A 23,159-nucleotide genomic window follows, 5' to 3' on the forward strand; every position below is an offset into this window, starting at 1 on the left:
CTACAGGGAAGGATGTCGATTACACACAAAAATCTACTTGGAACTTGGAATTACACATTATCTCTCCCTCTTGAAGTCATTTTAAAAGTTGCCTAGGCAAGGAAATTTCAAAAGTATTTCCCTCCTGACAGAAAATCAGTACTTCCTTGCACCCTGTGGGTCATTCACTTATTCCTTGCCTTCGTTACAGCTGGGGTGAGATTTGAATATAGTGTTAAAGTGTTATAACTAACCAAACTCATCCAGACAATCTTTTATTTCAAAACACATTTTGATTATTCTCATTCAAACACTTGGACAAATTAATAAGTTCAGTGGCTTGGTTAGGGAAGAACAGATTTCTGTGACAGCGAACATCTTGAATCTCCTGTGCATAATATCGCCATTATATACTCACCGCCAAAAGAAACGCGAACCATTGAAACATAAAGAAAGTATGTACGTTAAGAAGAGATGTTTCCAATGTGTACCACTTTCTGACAAAACTAACAATCAGTGAAGTGTTACCAAAGTGTCTTTATTCTCATCACGATATGCTGCTCATGATTTTCAAACTTTACATGCTAATTCTGCAGGAGACAAATGGTGCATCTCGAGTCATGGATCTATGACATCACATGTGATGCGTTCATGATCATCGGTTCACACAACATACCATTATGTTCGTTTGTGCATCAACCAATCTAATATCTCTTGAATATGAATAATTCTTCATATATTAATCAATACGTATGGCATTTGTGTTTCCTTTGGCGGTAAGTATATTTTCAAAAATATCGTGGAGTATGTTTAGTGTCATGCCATCGTGCTGTGGTAGAGAACGGGTCCAGCTATTTATCCAACTGGAATGGGCATCTGATAAACTGAATAATCAAGGATTGATGTCAAAGTATGACCAAGGACACACTTCCATCTATAATGGTGATGTTGTCACTTCACACCAGCGTGTAAGTCACTGCAGCTGAGTCTACGGCGACAGTGGACAACTTGGCATGATCTATGACCGTATTTTAAGTCAAAATAATTAATAATTGTATCAGAACGATTAATTAAGGATTTGAATTCTTTTAATGGGCAAGCATTAGTAACTTCATTGGGTAGTGTGTTCCACAGGTTAATCGTATCCAGAAGAAATGACTTTGCATAGGTCTGGGTTCTACATTTGATTGTTTGTATGTTAGATCTATTTCTAAGGTTATAATTGCTATTATCAGAGACTTGACTTGGAATGTTTGGTCACAGACCCCTGCTTATTTTAGTCACAGCGAAACAATTTGCTCAATTGACTCAAGTCTTTCTGGATGGACCACTTTAACACAACAAGTGTCACTATAATGCAATTGCTTCCGCGTGAGAACATTTCAATCAACCCTTGTAGCATTCGTCAACAGAAGTACAACGCTTCTTGATGAAGTCACCTGCTGACTCATGGTGGGATTTCGTTTATAAAAAGACACTGAGCTTTTCAATATATTCTCATTCATACAACTGTAATCCATTCTCAATAAAACTGTCTGATGATATACCAGGTTATGGTGAGTATCCGATTATGTCGGACCAGTATTAAGTCATTAGTACGTTGCCCTCCCTGCAAACTTTGGTCCATAATATCTCACTTCACAATTTTATTGGAGATCAGGTAGAAATCTATTGATTCACAACAACTGTAAGGCAAATGATAGCTGCCGTGTTGACTGGATTCAAGTCTACACCCACTCCCCCTCCACGCGATCTACCCTGGGCCCCCCTCCTTGTCACCATCTGGAAATGTTTTCCTGTATATTTATCACTAGCATCTGTTTTTGTAATCACCCAGAACTCTGTACATATATTCTCATCTATCTTCACTGGCTAAACATGCTGGTACAGTGAGAAAACTGGGGTATACTTCAGCTATGAAATCCACAGACGTCTGGACAATCGTTGAACTCCAACCTTAAGTTCACACACTGCAAAGTGATGATACATTTAACACACATTGAATCCCATCCATTCTGGACGTGATTGTCATGTCACTAAAACATCACACAACACACAACATCTTATGTCAGTCCTTGCTAACTCGTCAACGAAAACAACTCAGTCCTTGCTAACTCGTCAACGAAAACAACTCAGTCCTTGCTAACTCGTCAACTGAAACAACTCAGTCCTTGCTAACTCGTCAACTGAAACAACTCAGTCCTTGCTAACTCGTCAACTGAAACAACTCAGTCCTGGCTAACTCGTCAACTGAAACAACTCAGTCCTTGCTAACTCGTCAATGAAAACAACTCAGTCCTTGCTAACTCGTCAACGAAAACAACTCAGTCCTTGCTAATTTGTCAACAGAAACGTCTCAGTCCTTGCTTACTCGTCAACTCAAACATCAGTCCTTGCTAACTCGTCAACGAAAACAACTCAGTCCTTGCTAACTCATCAACAAAAAAACATCTCAAACCTTACTAACTTGTCAAACACAACCATCTCAGTCTTTGGTAACTAGCAATAATAATCAAACAGTTATTAATAATGTGACAGATTCCATTCACCAAGTAAACGCTGAGGACACTACACTATTAATGGTCAACTAGTCAACTCAAACATCAGTCTTTGGGAACTAGTCAACTCAAATATCAGCCTTTGCTAACTAGCCAACTCAAACATCATTCTTTGGTAACTGGTCAACTCAAACATCAGTCTTTGCTAACTAGTCAACCCACATCATTCTTTGGTAACTAGTCAACTCAAACATCAGTATTTGCTAACTGGTCAACTCAAACATCAGTATTTGCCAACTAGTCAACTCAAACATCAGTATTTGCTGACTAGTCAACCCAAACATCAGTCTTTGCTAACTAGTCATCTCAAACAACAGTATTTGCTAACTGGTCAACTTAAACATCAGTCTTTGCCAACTAGTCAACACAAACATCAGTCCTTGCTAACTAGTCAACTCAAACATCAGTCTTTGCTAACTAGTCAACTCAAACATCAGTATTTGCTAACTAGTCAACCCAAACATCAGTCTTTGCTAACTGGTCAACTCAAACATCAGTCTTGCCAACTAGTCAACACAAACATCAGTCCTTGCTAACTAGTCAACCCAAACATCAGTCTTTGCTACCTAGTCAACTCCAAATTCTCAGCATAAAGATATAAAAAACACAATATAACTATGATACAGCCTTGAAAAATGCAGATTTCATGAACCACTGTCAACCCTCACTTAACTGGTCCACTTTTAATTATCCAACACATCAGATACAGCACACCACAGCTTCATCAGGAGGAAAGACCATTACACTACTACAACTGATGAGGGTACTACACAGCTACATCTGCGTGTGGTCCACCTTCCTGATGAGGATGGCCACTACACAGCTACATCTGGGTGTGGTCCACCTTCCTGATGAGGATGGGTACTACACAGCTACATCTGGGTGTGGTCCACCTTCCTGATGAGGATGGGTACTATACAGCTACATCTGGGTGTGGTCCACCTTGCTGATGAGGATAGGTACTACACAGCTACATCTGGGTGTGGTCCACCTTCCTGATGAGGATGGGTACTACACAGCTACATCTGGGTGTGGTCCACCTTCCTGATGAGGATGGGTACTACACAGCTACATCTGGGTGTGGTCCACCTTCCTGATGAGGATGGCCACTACACAGCTTTATTTGGGTGTGGTCCACCTTCCTGATGAGGATGGGTACTACACAGCTACATCTGGGTGTGGTCCACCTTCCTGATGAGGATGGGTACTATACAGCTACATCTGGGTGTGGTCCACCTTCCTGATGAGGATGGCCACTATACAGCTACATCTGGGTGTGGTCCACCTTCCTGATGAGGATGGCCACTACACAGCTACACTTGGGTGTGGTCCAACTTCCTGATGAGGATGGGTACAACACAGCTACATCTGCGTGTGGTCCACCTTGCTGATGAGGATGGGTACTACACAGCTACATCTGCGTGTGGTCCACCTTCCTGATGAGGATGGCCACTATACAGCTACATTTGCGTGTGTCCACCTTCCTGATGAGGATGGGTACTACACAGCTACATTTGGGTGTGGTCCACCTTCCTGATGAGGATGGGTACTACACAGCTACATCTGCGTGTGTCCACCTTCCTGATGAGGATGGGTACTACACAGCTACATTTGGGTGTGGTCCACCTTCCTGATGAGGATGGCCACTATACAGCTACATTTGCGTGTGGTCCACCTTCCTGATGAGGATGGGTACTACACAGCTACATTTGCGTGTGGTCCACCTTCCTGATGAGGATGGGTACTACACAGCTACATCTGGGTGTGGTCCACCTTCCTGATGAGGATGGGTACTACACAGCTACATCTGGGTGTGGTCCACCTTCCTGATGAGGATGGGTACTATACAGCTACATCTGGGTGTGGTCCACCTTGCTGATGAGGATGGGTACTACACAGCTACATCTGGGTGTGGTCCACCTTCCTGATGAGGATGGGTACCACACAGCAACATCTTGGTGTGGTCCACCTTCCTGATGAGGATGGGTACTATACAGCTACATCTGGGTGTGGTCCACCTTGCTGATGAGGATGGGTACTACACAGCTACATCTGGGTGTGGTCCACCTTCCTGATGAGGATGGCCACTACACAGCTACATCTGGGTGTGGTCCACCTTCTTGATGAGGATGGCCACTATACAGCTACATTTGGGTGTGGTCCACCTTCCTGATGAGGATGGCCACCACACAGCTACATTTGAATGTGGTCCACGTTGCTGATGAGGCTAGGCAATATACAGGTATAACTCATGTGTATCAGCTCTGGTATGTTTCCTTCTTGCCCTGGTGAGGTTTCTTCCACAGGGAGTAGAGTTTGCGCACCTCATCCCACAACACAAGACTGATGACCGTGTGTGGTCCGAGTCTGAAGTAGCTTGCCCCCCAGCCCTTGTAGAACCCCCAGAAACCCTCCTTCCTGAGAATCTTCACGAGGCAGTCGGACACCCCCGAGTACAGCAGCCCCTTTCCATGTGCGTCCACGCCCTGGTTGTAGAGTCGCGTTGTCACCACGTCGAACGGCGTCATGAAGCAGGTGACGATGATGCCGCTGGCCATGCTGGCTGACAGAGCGTTCATCCAGCTGTCTCTCGGAAACCACTGAAATGTTGTGTTACAGTTGTGTTAATCATTTGTGATTTCAGATGTGCACAGCATGCTTTTAGTACTATTCAAACAGGGGAAACACTGTACCTAGTAGGATAGTAGGTAAGTGGACCATTGGGGAAGGCAATTCGAGTATATGATATAGATGTATTACATTGTGTATTACATCTGTATATTACATAGATATTTAACATTGTGTATGACATGGGTATATTACATAGATGTATTACATTGTGTATGACATGGGTATATTACATAGATGTATTACAAGGGTATATTACATAGATGTCTTATATTGTGTATGACATGGGTATATTACATAGATGTATTACATTGTGTATGACATGGGTATTTTACATAGATGTATTACACTGTGTATGACATGGGTATATTACATAGATGTATTACATGGGTATATTACATGGATGTATTACATTGTGTAGGACATGGGTATATTACATAGATTTATTACATGGGTATTTTACATAGATGTATTACATTGTGTATGACATGGGTATTTTACATAGATGTATTACATGGGTATATTACATAGATGTGATATATTGTGTATGACATGGGTATATTACATTCTGTATGACATGGGCATATTACATAGATTATTACATTGTGTAGGGCATGGGTATATTACAAAGATGTATTGCATTGTGTATGACATGAGTATATTACATAGATTATTACATTGTGTATGGCATGGGTATATTACATAGATGTATTGCATTGTGTATGACATGGGTATATTACATTCTGTATGACATGGGTATATTACATAGATGTATTACATTGTGTATGACATGGGTATATTACATAGATGTATTACAAGGGTATATTACATAGATGTCTTATATTGTGTATGACATGGGTATATTACATAGATGTATTACATTGTGTATGACATGGGTATTTTACATAGATGTATTACACTGTGTATGACATGGGTATATTACATAGATGTATTACATGGGTATATTACATAGATGTATTACATTGTGTAGGACATGGGTATTTAACATAGATGTATTACATTGTGTATGACATGGGTCTATTACATAGATGTATTACATGGGTATTTTACATAGATGTATTACATTGTGTATGACATGGGTATTTTACATAGATGTATTACATGGGTATATTACATAGATGTGATATATTGTGTATGACATGGGTATATTACATTCTGTATGACATGGGCATATTGCATAGATTATTACATTGTGTAGGGCATGGGTATATTACAAAGATGTATTGCATTGTGTATGACATGAGTATATTACATAGATTATTACATTGTGTATGGCATGGGTATATTACATAGATGTATTGCATTGTGTATGACATGGGTATATTACATTCTGTATGACATGGGTATATTACATAGATGTATTACATTGTGTATGGCATGGGTATATTACATAGATGTTTTGCATTGTGTATGACATGGGTATATTACACAGATGTATTGCATTGTGTATGACATGGGTATATTACATAGATGTATTGCATTGTGTATGACATGGGTATATTACATAGATGTATTGCATTGTGTATGTCATGGGTATATTACATAGATGTATTGCATTGTGTATGACATGGGTGTATTACATAGATGTATTGCATTGTGTATGACATGGGTATATTACATAGATGTTTTGCATTGTGTATGACATGGGTATATTAAATAGATGTATTACATTGTGTATGACATGGGTATATTACATAGATGTATTACATTGTGAGTGAGTGAGTGAGTTGGGTTTAACGCCTCTTTTGACAATATTCCAGTTATATCGCGGCGTGTCAGCTTAATGTGGGAGGAAAGCCCGAAGTGATGCAGGTCTAAGACGTTTACCACTTCAGTGAAACCCACGAGCACGGGTATGGTGCTGACAAACCTAGTAACATAATTGGGGCGAACTGGGATTGGAACCCACAATCATAGGTGTCTGCCGTGCCCAAGGGACGCAACTCTGCACAGCGAATCACGGCACCTTATACGACTGAGCCACCCGCGCCCACAATTACATTGTGTATGACATGGGTATATTATATTGTGTATGACATGGGTATATTACATAGATGTATTATATTGCATCTGACATGGGTATATTACATCCTGTATGACATGGGTATATCACATAGATGTATTACATTGTATATGACACGGGTATATAACATTGTGAATAACATGGGTATATTACATAGATGTATTACATTGTGTATGAAATGGCTATATTATATAGATGCATCACATTGTGTATGACATGGCTATATTACATTTTGAATAACATGGGTATATTACATAGATGTATTACATTGTGTAGGACATGGGTATTTAACATAGATGTATTACATTGTGTATGACATGGGTCTATTACATAGATGTATTACATGGGTATTTTACATAGATGTATTACATTGTGTATGACATGGGTATTTTACATAGATGTATTACATGGGTATATTACATAGATGTGATATATTGTGTATGACATGGGTATATTACATTCTGTATGACATGGGCATATTGCATAGATTATTACATTGTGTAGGGCATGGGTATATTACAAAGATGTATTGCATTGTGTATGACATGAGTATATTACATAGATTATTACATTGTGTATGGCATGGGTATATTACATAGATGTATTGCATTGTGTATGACATGGGTATATTACATTCTGTATGACATGGGTATATTACATAGATGTATTACATTGTGTATGGCATGGGTATATTACACAGATGTTTTGCATTGTGTATGACATGGGTATATTACACAGATGTATTGCATTGTGTATGACATGGGTATATTACATAGATGTATTGCATTGTGTATGACATGGGTATATTACATAGATGTATTGCATTGTGTATGTCATGGGTATATTACATAGATGTATTGCATTGTGTATGACATGGGTGTATTACATAGATGTATTGCATTGTGTATGACATGGGTATATTACATAGATGTATTGCATTGTGTATGACATGGGTATATTACATAGATGTATTACATTGTGTATGACATGGGTATATTACATAGATGTATTACATTGTGAGTGAGTGAGTGAGTTGGGTTTAACGCCTCTTTTGACAATATTCCAGTTATATCGCGGCGTGTCAGCTTAATGTGGGAGGAAAGCCCGAAGTGATGCAGGTCTAAGACGTTTACCACTTCAGTGAAACCCACGAGCACGGGTATGGTGCTGACAAACCTAGTAACATAATTGGGGCGAACTGGGATTGGAACCCACAATCATAGGTGTCTGCCGTGCCCAAGGGACGCAACTCTGCACAGCGAATCACGGCACCTTATACGACTGAGCCACCCGCGCCCACAATTACATTGTGTATGACATGGGTATATTATATTGTGTATGACATGGGTATATTACATAGATGTATTATATTGCATCTGACATGGGTATATTACATCCTGTATGACATGGGTATATCACATAGATGTATTACATTGTATATGACACGGGTATATAACATTGTGAATAACATGGGTATATTACATAGATGTATTACATTGTGTATGAAATGGCTATATTATATAGATGCATCACATTGTGTATGACATGGCTATATTACATTTTGAATAACATGGGTATATTGCATAGATGTATTACATTGTGTATGACATGGCTATATTACATGACATTAGCTCTATCCACTAGAGGGGGCACGGGTGGCCCAGTCGTATAAGGCACTGGGATTCACTGTGCAGAGTTGCGTCCCTTGGGCACACCAGAATCCTATGATTGTGGGTTCAAATCCCGGTTTGCCCTGATTATGTTTCTAGGTTTGTCAGCACCATACCTGTGGTAAACCGAAGTGGTAAACGTCTGAGACCTGCATCACTGACACGGCGTGATATAACTGGAATACTGTTAAAAGCGGTGTTAAACCTAACTCCATCACTCACTATCCTCTAGACCACGGAGGCAGTCTGACATGAGTGTATGACATAGGTGTATGACATTTTCTCTATCCACTAGACCACGGAGGCCGTCTGACATGGCGTATGACATGGAAGTATGACATTATCTCTATACACTAGACCACAGAGGCAGTCTGACATGGCGTATGACATGGTTGTATGACATTAGCTCTATACACTAGACCACGGAGGCAGTCTGACATTGCATATGACATGGTTGTATGACATAAGGTCTATCCACTAGACCATGGAGGCGGTCTGACTTGGCGTATGACATGGGTGTATGACATGGGTGTATGACATTAGGTCTATCCACTAGACCACAGAGGCTATCTGACATGGCATATGACATGGGTGTCTGACATAAGGTCTATCCACTAGACGACGGAGGCTATCTGACATGGCGTATGACATTGGTGTATGACATGGTTGTATGACATTAGCTCTATCCAGTAGACCACGGAGGCTATCTGACATGGCATATGACATGGGTGTCTGACATAAGGTCTATCAACTAGACGACGGAGGCTATCTGACATGGCATACGACATGGGTGTATGACATCAGCTCTATCCACTAGACCACGGAAGCGGTCTGACTTGGCGTATGACATGGGTGTATGACATGGTCTAGTGGGTAGACCTAATGTCATACACCCATTTCATTAACCCATGTCATATGCCATGTCAGACTGCCACGTTGGGTGTATGACATTAGGTCTACCCACTAGACCAACTTGGCAGTCTGACATGGCATACGACATGGGTATATGACATCAGCTCTATCCACTAGACCATGGAGGCGGTCTGACTTGGCGTATGACATGGGTGTATGACATGGTCTAGTGGGTAGACCTAATGTCATACACCTATGTCATACACCCATGTCATACGCCAAGTCAGACCGCCTCCATGGTCTAGTGGATAGAGCTGATGTCATATACCCATGTCGTATGCCATGTCAGACTGCCAAGTTGGTCTAGTGGGTAGACCTAATGTCATACACCCAACGTGGCAGTCTGACATGGCATATGACATGGGTTTATGACATTAGGTCTATACACTAGACCACGGAGGCTATCTGACATGGCATATGACATGGTTGTATGACATAAGCTATATACACTAGACCACTGAGGCCATCTGACATGGGTGTATGACATGGTTGTATACATTAGCTCTATACACTAGACCACGTAGGCAGTCTGACATGGCATATGACATGGGTTTATGACATTAGGTCTATCCACTAGACCACGGAGGCTATCTGACATGGCATATGACATGGGTGTATGACATTAGCTCTATCCACTAGACCACGGAGGCAGTCTGACTTGGCCTATGACATGGGTGTATGATATGGGTGTATGACATGGGTGTATGACATTAGGTCTATCCACTAGACCAAGGAGGCAGTCTGACATGGCATATGACATTGGTGTATTACATTAGCTCTATCCACTAGACCACGGAGGCGGTCTGGCATGGGTGGATTGCATGGGTGTATGACATTGGTGTATGACATTAGCTCTATCCACTAGACCACGGAGGCGGTCTGGCATTGGTGGATTGCATGGGTGTATGACATTGGTGTATGACATTAGCTCTATCCACTAGACCACGGAGGCCGTCTGACATGGGTGGATTACATGGGTGTATGACATTAGCTCTATCCACTAGACCACGGAGGCGGTCTGACATGGGTGGATTACATGGGTGTATGACGTTGCTTTATGACATTGGTACACTTTGGTCCACACAGATGAGAATGAGGCAAGACTGGTTGTGTATGTATCTGGAATATATTGTTACTGCCAAGTGAGGCAACAAACAAAAGCAACACCGGTCTCGCCCGAAGCACTGCGTACAGATGCACCAATGAAGGACGGTGGTTTATCACACTGGCGTTTACCAACAGAGTTTAACAAAACATACCTGGAGAATAACACTGCACAATATCAGAATATTGCATGCAGAAGTGATTACCATGGAAACAGGTGTAAGGCTTAAAAAAATAAAAGAAGTGGTTCCTAGGCAATGACTTTTGAAAATACAGTGAGGGCAGGAGGTGTTTGGATTTTTGGGGGGGGGGGGTTTGGGGGGGCTTGTTCAAACTAGAATGTAACCAAACAAACAGTTGTGTACTATCAACCTGGGAAAAAGCCTCGCTACATGAATAAGCATACAAACTCCTTTTGCCGCCATGACCATAACATGAGATGTGCAGCGAAGCAGTGTGCATGTAAAGGGAAGTAACTGTGTGCTATATTGGATTGCATTGTTTTGAAGTATTAGGATTATTTTTTTAAATTGAAAATGGAAAGAAAAATGAAAAGTGCGGTGGACTTGAGGATGATGCAGGCAGCCTAACATAATACTTTTCCACCTACAAAGAAAATTGCCAAACAGCTCAAATTTTCAAGCCATCAATTACATTCCTCTTGTCCTCTGGTCTTGTCTGAATAAAATTGATTGCAATAAGGCAGCAGGGTTTTAAGCAACTCACAGATGTGGACACAAGAAAACATCATACTACCTCTAGGGACGCACAATAATATTCATTTCCTCCAGCGATTCAATAGCAGCTGGTATTTCATCCATCAATTATTAACACTGTCACATTATTATTCATTTAGATTGATTCAGTCCAGGCTCCAGAGTGATTGAAACATACAGTTCACAGGGACCCTTAAAATAATTATTTGGCGTCACCTTGAAAGTCAAGGAAAAACCCTGGGAAAGAACAGAGTTGCTTATTAATACACAGCACGAACCTGGCGTTCCACAACGTAATCCTTCGCAACAGAAAAAGTGGACAGCTGTGATGCGGAGCCGACTGTGACGCGGCAGATGGCTGCGTTGACGCCTCGCCACAATCCCTGCACACCAAACTGGGAGTATATTGTGCGTATACCATGACTCATGCTCTCGTGGGGATGCTGGGTTCCCACGGCAATGTCCCGGACAGCCTGGGCCTGGAGATGCGTCTTCACCTGCATGTACACAAACACAGTTATACAGCAGCAGCCTGGAGAATATGTTGGATATGAAGTGATATGAATAGTACAAGGAACAAAAAATAATCTTTACCAATATTAAGTGTCCCTGTTTTGTTTTTTCTTTATTTGTTGTTTAATGTCACACTCAGCAATATTCCAGCTATATGATGGCAGTCTGTAAATAATTGAGTCTGGACCAGACAATCCAGTGATTGACATCATGAGCATCGATCCACGCAGTTGGGATATGATGAAATGCATCCACCATGTCAGCAAGCCCAACCACCCTATCCCCTTAGTCGCCTCTTATGGGGGCACGGGTGGCCCAGTCGTCTAAGGCGCCGCGATTCGCTGTGCAGAGTTGCGTCCCTTGGGCACGCCAGAAACCTATGATTGTGGGTTCGAATCCCGGTTCGCCCCGATTATGTTTCTAGGTTTGTCAGCACCATACCCGTGCTCGTGGGTTTCACCGAAGTGGTAAACGTCTGAGACCTGCATCACTTCGGGCTTTCCTCCCACATTAAGCTGACACGCCGTGATATGACTGGAATACTGTTAAAAGCGGCGTTAAACCCAACTCACTCACTAGTCGCCTCTTATGACAGGCATAGTCAACTTTTACGGCAAGTCTGGGTTGCTGAAGACCTATTCTACCCTGAGATCTAAGTGTCCCTGGTAGTATGGAGCCTGCTTATATCAAGTCCATGCATCCAGGGACACTTAATATCCATATTAAGTTTCTGTGACACTACAGAGCCAACATAACAAGGCTCCATACTTCCAAGGGCGCATATCTATATTTACAAACATTTTAGAATAATGATACTAAGCAGCCGATACAAGCGGTCTCCCCACTACATTAACTACCAAACATGCTCCTTTCTTAACATACCATATAAAATGGGCTCCCGACCATGGCTCCAATACATCCTGCAAATGCTCCAGCCATGACGCTGCGTAGGAAGCTTGGATGTCCTGTTTTGTCCATCGTCATCTCCAAGTTTATTAGGAGTTGGTAGCTTCCAAGCCGGATGCCATTCATGAAGAACTGGTACCACAACGCAGGGACGAGGCCACTCTGAAGTGCGAACACTCCATCGTTCTTGGCTACAGTGTAGAAGGCATGGGCAGCGTTTCTGTAGTGGATGGCATACTGCCCCCGCGATTGGAGTTCCCCCTGTAGCTGCATCCGTGTCTTCACCACCTCCAGGGGGTTCGTGAAAAACCCCGCACCACATGTCGCTATTCCCCCCAAAACAAACTCCACTGCGCCATGCTTCTCAGCCATGTTGTAGACAGGACACTGGTAAATTGATTGTGATCAGAGGAAATGCTCTTTTGAATTTGTGTGAAAAATCTTAAGTAAGGCACCATATGGAAGTCAGTAAACTATGGTATGTCAGTCGATCCATGTGATTGTTATGCAGCTCACGTGAATTTCTGTCGTTATTCATATTCATAACATGTACAGATCTAAATATCACAGCCGTGCGTCAGACATTGTCAAAACCTAGTGATGCCTAGTGATGTTCAGTGGCTGGGTCAGTTGTTGTATATCGCCGACTGGGATGGGGCTGAAGAATAAAAACCCTCACGGCAGAGAAGAAAGCAGCTGTGACTCGCCCGCCTGGCACTAGATCTAGCAGACGACATTTTGGTGCGCAGTTGCAGGGACAGTCAAAGCCATTCTGTCACGTGAAGTTATGTATTTCACAATGACATGTGCCACAAAGCATACTAAGAACACGTGTCCGATCGTTGATATGTGTCTCTTCTGTGTGCTCATTAAGCAAACGGTGCGTGCTTCGACATCGCGTGGAACATTTAGGAAGCGAAAATGAATTGCAGCGTGACCAAATGACGAAATTTCCGGAAAGCGACAAGAATTAGAGTTATCTCCCCTAGACGGTACACTTTCAAGCTCCTCACAGCGATAGCCCGTTCGCGGAGCTCTCTATACTATCGCTGCCACCAGTCAAAACTCCCCACTGTGAATAGGTGGCCCCAACCATGCTTGGAGTTGAACTCGCAACCGAATGACCGTTATGTTTACAAACAAGTAACGACTGTCGTGACGCTGAATACACTTATCGCTGCTAAATTACTTTCTTCGTTTGTCAATTTGAATTTCTGTTTCATTAGAACTATCGTGTTATTGATATAGTAAGAATGTAAGGGAAAAAAAGGTTGATTTTCCGTTAGTCTGCAATCTCGAACAAATCTGATTATTAAAACAACAAAGTAAATTCGACTGAAAACATGGTCAGTCGTAAACCTTTTCAAAATGAAATATCATGGCATTCCCAAAGACATAAACAAAAGTATCAACGTTACTACATTTGGGGTTAGAGGGTGACAGCGATGATACCGACAGTGTAACGAAGGTGTCACGCGCTGGGAAGGAGCTTGGTATACACTTTGCGAGCTCCTTGCTTGTGCATAACACCTTCGTTCCTGTGAGGAGCTTGGTACACTTTGTTGGTTTAGTTCCGAGACGGATGAGGCCAGCTGATCAAATTACTTCTGTGGTTGTGACACTTTTTACTCCTAAAAAAACGAATTTGCAGTACTGATTTTTTTGCGTCAAGGCGTAAATAGATGTTATTACGCGAGTGTGTTTTGGGATGGGAAATACCCTGTTTTAGGAATAAACATTGTATTTAGCGAGCCTATGTTGTTTATTAAACACTGAAAGTAGTCCCACCTTGACCTTTGGTATTTTGCATCTCTATCCGCATATGACCCCAAGGGATATCGTTTTTATCTGTTGGCTTTATCCTGTCGAGAAACCTACCCATTATGTGATAAATGGCTTTTCCCTGGTACCATCTTTTATTTAGTCATTTGAGTGGAAAAGTAATTTACTGTGGCCAGGTTGGGTAAAGTGACAATGGTGGTTCCTTTCACCTGCTTGAATGCAGGACTATGTGAAGACTGGACATCGTTTAATAACAGTAATAAAATTTGTCCACCCTTGAAATAATGTTTCAGGAGAGACGTAGTACTACGTACCCGTGTCACAGATATAACACTTATCCACGGGGATCCGTAAACATGGGGATCCGTACCCACAGGGATCCGTAAACACGGGGATCCGTACACACGGGGATCCGTAAACACGGGGATCCGTAAACACGGAGATCGGTACCCACAGGGATCCGTAAACACGGGGATCCGCACCCACGGAGATCGGTACCCACAGGGATCCGTAAACACGGGGATCCGCACCCACGGAGATCGGTACCCACAGGGATCCGTAAACACGGGGATCCGCACCCAAGGAGATCGGTACATACGGGGATCCGTAAACACGGGGATCCGTGAACATGGGGATCCGTACCCACGGGGATCCGTAAACACGGGAATCCGTAAACACGGGGATCCCGTACACACGGGGATCCGTACCCACGGGGATCCGTACACACGGGGATCCGTACCCACGGACATCCGTACACACGGGAATCCGTACACACGGGAATCCGTAAACACGGGGATCCCGTACACACCCGGGATCGGTACCCACGGGTATCCGTTCCCACGGGGGATCCGTACACACGGGGGTCCGTACCCACGGACATCCGTACACACGGGAATCCGTAAACACGGGGGATCCCGTACACACGGGTTGCCGTACACACGGGGATCCGTACCCACGGGGATCCGTAAACACGGGGATCCGCACCCACGGAGATCCCGTACATACGGGGAGCCGTACATACGGGGATCCGTTCGGGGCATCCGAATGTGTACAAGTCCACCAAATAAAGTCCGAATACTCCAAAGCTAGAACTACGCACAACTCATGTATGTCTGAACGGAATCTCCGTCTGATGTTTGTCTGAGCTTGAACTCCGCACACCCCATATATGTCTGAGCTTGAACTCCGCATACCTTATGTTTGTCTGAGCTTGAACTCCGCAGACCTCATGTATATCTGCGCTTGAATTCTGCACACCTTTTGTATGTCTGAACTGAATCTCCATCTGATGTTTGTCTGAGCTAAATCTTCGCACACCTAATGTATGTCTGAACTGAATCTCCGTTCACTTCATGTATGCCTGAGCTTGAACTCCGTGCACCTCATGAATGTCTGAACTGAATCTCCGTCTGATGTTTGTCTGAGCTTAAACTCCGCACACTCCATATATATCTGAGCTTGAACTCAGCACACCTGATGTTTGTCTGAGCTAGAACTACGAGCACCTCATGTATGCCTGAGCTTGAACTCCGTGCTCCTCATGTATGTCTGAACTGAATCTTCGAGCAACTGATGTATGTCTGAAATTATTATTATTATTATTATTATTATTATTATTATATTGTTGTTGTTTGTCCACAAACACACTGGTCAAAAGGTCCAGAAACACAAAGGTCAAAAGGGCCACAAACACGCTGGTCAAAAGGGCCACAAACACACTGGTCAAAAGGGCCACAAACACACTGGTCAAAAGGGCCACAAACACGCTGGTCAAAAGGGCCACAAACACACTGGTCAAAAGGGCCACAAACACGCTGGTCAAAAGGGCCACAAACACACTGGTCAAAAGGGCCACAAACACACTGGTCAAAAGGGCCACAAACACAAAGGTCAAAAGGGCCACAAACACACTGGTCAAAAGGGCCACAAACACACTGGTCAAAAGGTCCACAAACACGCTGGTCAAAAGGTCCAGAAACACAAAGGTCAAAAGGGCCACAAACACGCTGGTCAAAAGGGCCACAAACACACTGGTCAAAAGGGCCACAAACACACTGGTCAAAAGGGCCACAAACACGCTGGTCAAAAGGGCCACAAACACACTGGTCAAAAGGGCCACAAACACACTGGTCAAAAGGGCCACAAACACACTGGTCAAAAGGGCCACAAACACACTGGTCAAAAGGGCCACAAACACAAAGGTCAAAAGGGCCACAAACACACTGGTCAAAAGGGCCACAAACACACTGGTCAAAAGGTCCACAAACACGCTGGTCAAAAAGGCCACAAACACGCTGGTCAAAAGGGCCACAAACACACTGGTCAAAAGGTCCACAAACACGCTGGTCAAAAGGGCCACAAACACACTGGTCAAAAGGACCACAAACACGCTGGTCAAAAGGGCCACAAACACACTGGTCAAAAGGGCCACAAACACACTGGTCAAAGGGGACGAAAACAAGTCAATATGGCCACAAACCCATATTTTAAATGGCCACATGAAAAGTCGAAACGACCACAAACCAAAAGTCAAAGTGGTTACATTCTGAATACATAGGTAAATGTGTGCTTTATATCTGCATTTATTTTATAACAAAACTGACAGAGTAAAGATATAACATATACACCATGTTAACTTCTGACAGAGTTGACACACCTGAGAAATGGGAGGGTTTGAAACCCGAATTGATCATCCCTTTCAACCGTGGACGTCCTTAAGAGAACGTGACATGTTACCTCCCCGCCCCCACCCGCCCGATACTTTAATAACTCTTTGTAACTCCTCCGACCCCAGGTTTTCAAAGGACAGCAATAAGCATGACACAGTACAACGCGCTCCCACCCCCTTCCTCCAACCCCATACCTTACTGAATCCTTGCAACCCCCCCCCCCCCCCCCCCCCCCCCCCTTCCCCTATACCTTACTGAATCCTTGCAATCCTCCCTTCCCCTATACCTTACTGGATCCTTGCAATCCTCCCTACACCATACCTACTGGATCCTTGCAATCCTCCCTTCCCCTAAAACCTTACTGAATCCTTGCAATCCTCCCTACCCCCGTTCCTTACTGAATCCTTGCAATCCTCCCTTCCCCTATACCTTACTGAATCCTTGCAATCCTCCCTACCCCATACCTTACTGGATCCTTGCAATCCTCCCTACACCATACCTACTGGATCCTTGCAATCCTCCCTTCCCCTATACCTTACTGAATCCTTGCAAACCTCCCTACCCCATACCTTACTGGATCCTTGCAATCCTCCCTTCCCCTATACCTTACTGGATCCTTGCACTCCTCCCTTCCTCGTACCTTACTGAATGCTTGCAATTCTTCCTCCCCCGTACCTTACTGAATCCTTGCAATCCTCCCTACCCCCATACCTTACTGAATCCTTGCAATCCTCACTCCCCCCATACCTTACTGAATCCTTGCAATCCTCACTCCCCCCATACCTTACTGAAACCTTGCAATCCTCCCTTCCCCCATACCTTACTGAATCCTTGCAATCCCCCCTTCCCCTATACCTTACTGAATCCTTGCAATCCTCCCTACCCCTATACCTTACTGGATCCTTGCAATCCTCCCTACACCATACCTACTGGATCCTTGCAATCCCCCCTTCCCCTATACCTTACTGAATCCTTGCAATCCTCCCTACCCCTATACCTTACTGAAACCTTGCAATCCTCCCTTCCCCCATACCTTACTGAATCCTTGCAATCCCCCCTTCCCCTATACCTTACTGAATCCTTGCAATCCTCCCTACCCCTATACCTTACTGAATCCTTGCAATCCTCCCTACTTCCATACTTTACTGAATCCTTGCAATCCTCCCTCCCCCCATACCTTACTGGATCCTTGCAATCCTCCCTACCCCATATCTTACTGAATCCTTGCAATCCTCCCTTCCCCCGTACCTTACTGAATCCTTGAAATCCTCCCTTCCCCCATACCTTACTGGATCCTTGCAATCCTCCCTACACCATACCTTACTGGATCCTTGCAATCCTCCCTTCCCCTAAAACCTTACTGAATCCTTGCAATCCTCCCTCCCCCCATACCTTACTGGATCCTTGCAATCCTCCCTACCCCATATCTTACTGAATCCTTGCAATCCTCCCTTCCCCCGTACCTTACTGAATCCTTGCAATCCTCCCTCCCCCCATACCTTACTGGATCCTTGCAATCCTCCCTACCCCATATCTTACTGAATCCTTGCAATCCTCCCTTCCCCCGTACCTTACTGAATCCTCGCAATCCTCCCTACCCCATACCTTACTGAATCCTTGCAATCTTTTATCCCGAAACCATACCAAATCCTTGCAATGCAAACTTCAAAGTGCAGGACTATTCACTGCAATGAAAGATATGGGCGATGGAAATACCTAGCTGAAAGGGAGTGAGAGCACCCGACAACCCCCTCCCTCATTACCCCGATTAACTACTGACATAAAGTCCATAATGACAGCGGTCCGCGGCTTCACGCCAGAAAGACTGTATGTGACAATTCCTGGCCTTTCTCCTCCCGTTGTTGAAGGTGAAGTTTGTGTGAGCTCCATGGTCGAGCGCCTTCCTTCTGTCGCCACAGTCCTGCAGTGCGTGGTGTCATATACAGGTGACGCCGCGAGAAGATGGCTGGCATGGGGTCGTTGTGTGCCCCGGGGGCTGCTGTAGGGGTCGTGCTTGTGTTATGCCTGGGGGGTATCCTCTCCATCCCCTCCGGACCAAGACGCGGGAGGGGGGAGGCTGGATCTACAGATGTTGATCCCGAGGTATGTACCGACATTAATGGGAAAAAAAGTATGCCGTGACTTAACTGGTTTTTTTCTATCTCTTATTATATTAAGGAAGAGATTTTATTATGTCAACTTCTTTATTATGAGTGTTCTTCATAATAATGAGTTGACATCCATAGATTCTCTTCCTTATGTGTATAATTTCCAAATGCCTTTCAAAGACTTATTATTATCATTCTTTTTAAATCACAGTGTTTCAAACAATGTGCTATAACACCCAGAACATAGAAATTAAAATAAAGAACATTGAAAGTGAAAGCAGGCGGGTCGATATCACGTTAATGTAAGGGTAAGACCCCGCCAACACCACAGGGTAACATCTTATTAACAGATATATCGAAATGGCAGACATCGATTTCACGGCATCGCCACCTATGTCCGATAAGAAAACACCAACATGGAAACAGATCTGCTTCCGGTTTAGAATATTCCTGAAAATGGTATTCATGCAACCTTTTTAGGGATATTCCGCGTTACAAACCCTTGTTCATTCAACCTGTGCCAGGGGAATTTAATGGGTCGAGTGGTGAAGCTGACAGTCATCTCGTTCCCAGTCGGCGTGGGGAGACAGCTCACTGGTGCGGCGCAAGACATCATGCAAACACATAACAAAACTACAAGACACAGCTCTAACATCATTTAGGAAACATTTTCTAAAACATATCTGTAGGATTATATAAAAAAAATGATACGATCTCCTTAAAATGTATAACATAGATATTTCCATGTTGATCCGTCAGTCAAGAGCCTGCATCACCAGGTGTTGATGTCAGTCCACCAGGTGTTGATGTCAGTCCACCAGGTGTTGATGTCAGTCCACCAGGTGTCAATGTCAGTCCACCAGGTGTTGATGTCAGTCCACAAGGTGTTAATGTCAGTCCACCAGGTGTTGATGTCAGTCCACCAGGTGTTGATGTCAGTCTACCAGGTGTTGATGTCAGTCAACCAGGTGTTAATGTCAGTCCACCAGGTGTTAATGTCAGTCCACCAGGTGTTGATGTCAATCTACCAGGTGTTGATGTCAGTCCACCAGGTGTTGATGTCAGTCTACCAGGTGTTAATGTCAGTCCACCAGGTGTTAATGTCAGTCCACCAGGTGTTAATGTCAGTCCACCAGGTGTTGATATCAGTTAATGTCAGTCCACCAGGTCTTAATGTCAGTTAATGTTAGTCCACCAGGTGTTAATGTCAGTCCACCAGGTGTTGATGTCAGTCCACCAGGTGTTGATGTCAGTCTACCAGGTGTTGATGTCAGTCAACCAGGTGTTAATGTCAGTCCACCAGGTGTTAATGTCAGTCCACCAGGTGTTGATGTCAATCTACCAGGTGTTGATGTCAGTCCACCAGGTGTTGATGTCAGTCTACCAGGTGTTAATGTCAGCCCACCAGGTGTTAATGTCAGTCCACCAGGTGTTAATGTCAGTCCACCAGGTGTTGATATCAGTTAATGTCAGTCCACCAGGTGTTAATGACAGTACATAAGGTGTTAATGTCAGTCCACCAGGTGTTAATGTCAGTCCACCAGGTGTTAATGTCAGTCCACCAGGTGTTAATGTCCACCAGGTGTTAATGTCAGTCCACCAGGTGTTAATGTCAGTCCACCAGGTGTTGATGTCAGTCTACCAGGTGTTGATGTCAGTCCACCAGGTGTTAATGACAGTACATAAGGTGTTAATGTCAGTCCACCAGGTGTTAATGTCAGTCCACCAGGTGTTAATGTCAGTCCACCAGGTGTTAATGTCCACCAGGTGTTAATGTCAGTCCACCAGGTGTTAATGTCAGTCCACCAGGTGTTGATATCAGTTAATGTCAGTCCACCAGGTGTTAATGACAGTACATAAGGTGTTAATGTCAGTCCACCAGGTGTTAATGTCAGTCCACCAGGTGTTAATGTCAGTCCACCAGGTGTTAATGTCCACCAGGTGTTAATGTCAGTCCACCAGGTGTTAATGTCAGTCCACCAGGTGTTGATGTCAGTCTACCAGGTGTTGATGTCAGTCCACCAGGTGTTAATGTCAGTCCACCAGGTGTTAATGTCAGTCCACCAGGTGTTGATGTCAATCTACCAGGTGTTGATGTCAGTCCACCAGGTGTTGATGTCAGTCTACCAGGTGTTAATGTCAGTCCACCAGGTGTTAATGTCAGTCTACCAGGTGTTAATGTCAGTCCACCAGGTGTTGATATCAGTTAATGTCAGTCCACCAGGTCTTAATGTCAGTTAATGTTAGTCCACCAGGTGTTAATGTCAGTCCACCAGGTGTTAATGTCAGTCCACCAGGTGTTGATATCAGTTAATGTCAGTCCACCAGGTGTTAATGACAGTACATAAGGTGTTAATGTCAGTCAACCAGGTGTTAATGTCAGTCCACCAGGTGTTAATGTCAGTCCACCAGGTGTTAATGTCCACCAGGTGTTAATGTCAGTCCACCAGGTGTTAATGTCAGTCTACCAGGTGTTGATGTCAGTCCACCAGGTGTTGATGTCAGTCAACCAGGTGTTAATGTCAGTCCACCAGGTGTTGATGTCAGTTAATGTCAGTCCACCAGGTGTTAATGTTAGTCCACCAGGTGTTAATGTTTGTCCACCAGGTGTTAATGTCAGTCCACCTGGTGTTAATGTCAGTCCACCAGGTGTTAATGTTAGTCCACCAGGTGTTAATGTTAGTCCACCAGGTGTTAATGTTAGTCAACCGGGTGTTAATGTCAATCCACCAGGTGTTAATGTTTGTCCACCAGGTGTTAATGCTAGTCCACCAGGTGTTAATGTTAGTCCACCAGGTGTTAATGTCAGTCAACCGGGTGTTAATGTCAGACCACCAGGTGTTAATGTTAGTCCACCAGGTGTTAATGTCAGTCCACCAGGTCTAAATGTCAGTTCATCGGGATTTGATGTTTTTATCACCAGCTTTCAGCCTCTCCCATGAATCCTGCGACATATTCACGCCGGTTGTCACCCTATGTCGATGATAGTGGCTGATAACACATTATTATATCTGTATTTCAAACCTCACGAAAAAAACGCATTAGAATGCCCCATCAATCAAAGTACAGAAAGAATAAAGTTATCTGGTGCAGGATCTAAAGGCCTGATCACGGTGTATGCTCTCTCAGAAAAGCGCAGAGATCTCGCAAATAGTAAGCTTTTCAAACTAGGTTTTCCAACTTCGTATGTGTGAACTAGCATTCATCATGAGACTGCTGTATTCAGAACACTTGGTTGGCAGTAGCTTTTTATGACGAGCTTTCAGGACACGTGTTTTTCAATATCGGCATATAGATAAACACTTGTCAACTTATGCTGTTGGAGGACAAAAACTGCTGAAGTGAGTGAGTGAGGGAGTTGGGTTTAACGCCGCTTTTAACAGTATTCCAGTTATATCGCGGCGTGACAGCTTAATGTGGAAGGCACATACCACGGGTATGGTGCTGACAAACCTAGAAACATAATCGGAGCGAACCGGGATTCGAACCTATAATCAAAGGTTTCTGTCGTGCCCAAGGGACGCAACTCTGCACAGTGAATTGCGGCGCCTTAGACGACTGGGCCATCCG

General features: G+C 43.8%; 2 protein-coding genes across 2 annotated transcripts in view; one reads left to right on the forward strand and one right to left on the reverse strand.

The window, feature by feature from the left end:
• Positions 1-241: 241 nt before the first annotated feature.
• On the reverse strand, positions 242-14,000 carry LOC124120005 (solute carrier family 25 member 35-like). The gene is made up of 3 exons (XM_048393189.1): positions 13,007-14,000; positions 11,890-12,108; positions 242-5,137 (listed from the first exon to the last, which is right to left on the reverse strand). The coding sequence occupies exons 1-3, from the start codon at positions 13,400-13,402 to the stop codon at positions 4,796-4,798; spliced, it is 957 nt and encodes a 318-aa protein (XP_048249146.1). The 5' UTR covers positions 13,403-14,000; the 3' UTR covers positions 242-4,795.
• Positions 14,001-19,437: 5,437 nt separating this feature from the next.
• Positions 19,438-23,159, forward strand: part of LOC124120008 (matrix metalloproteinase-19-like) — a 40,866-nt gene continuing 37,144 nt past the window's right edge. The window contains exon 1 of the mRNA XM_048393190.1: positions 19,438-19,584. Coding sequence (XP_048249147.1) covers positions 19,444-19,584 — 141 coding nt within the window. The 5' untranslated portion in view covers positions 19,438-19,443. The remainder of the gene's footprint in view (positions 19,585-23,159) is intronic.

The sequence above is a fragment of the Haliotis rufescens genome, unplaced genomic scaffold, assembly GCF_023055435.1.
Source record: "Haliotis rufescens isolate VD_foot unplaced genomic scaffold, xgHalRufe1.0.p SCAF_117, whole genome shotgun sequence".
Classification (NCBI taxonomy): Eukaryota; Metazoa; Mollusca; class Gastropoda; order Lepetellida; family Haliotidae; genus Haliotis; species Haliotis rufescens.

Excerpts from the sequence above, each read along its gene's own strand:
- LOC124120005 (XM_048393189.1), bottom strand. The coding sequence starts at position 13,402 with ATGGCTGAGAAGCATGGCGCAGTGGAGTTTGTTTTGGGGGGAATAGCG. Across the intron at positions 12,109-13,006 it reads TCGGGAGCCCATTTTATATG|GTGAAGACGCATCTCCAGGC; the intron begins GTATGTTAAGAA and ends GTGTACATGCAG. Across the intron at positions 5,138-11,889 it reads ATTACGTTGTGGAACGCCAG|TGGTTTCCGAGAGACAGCTG; the intron begins GTTCGTGCTGTG and ends ACAACATTTCAG.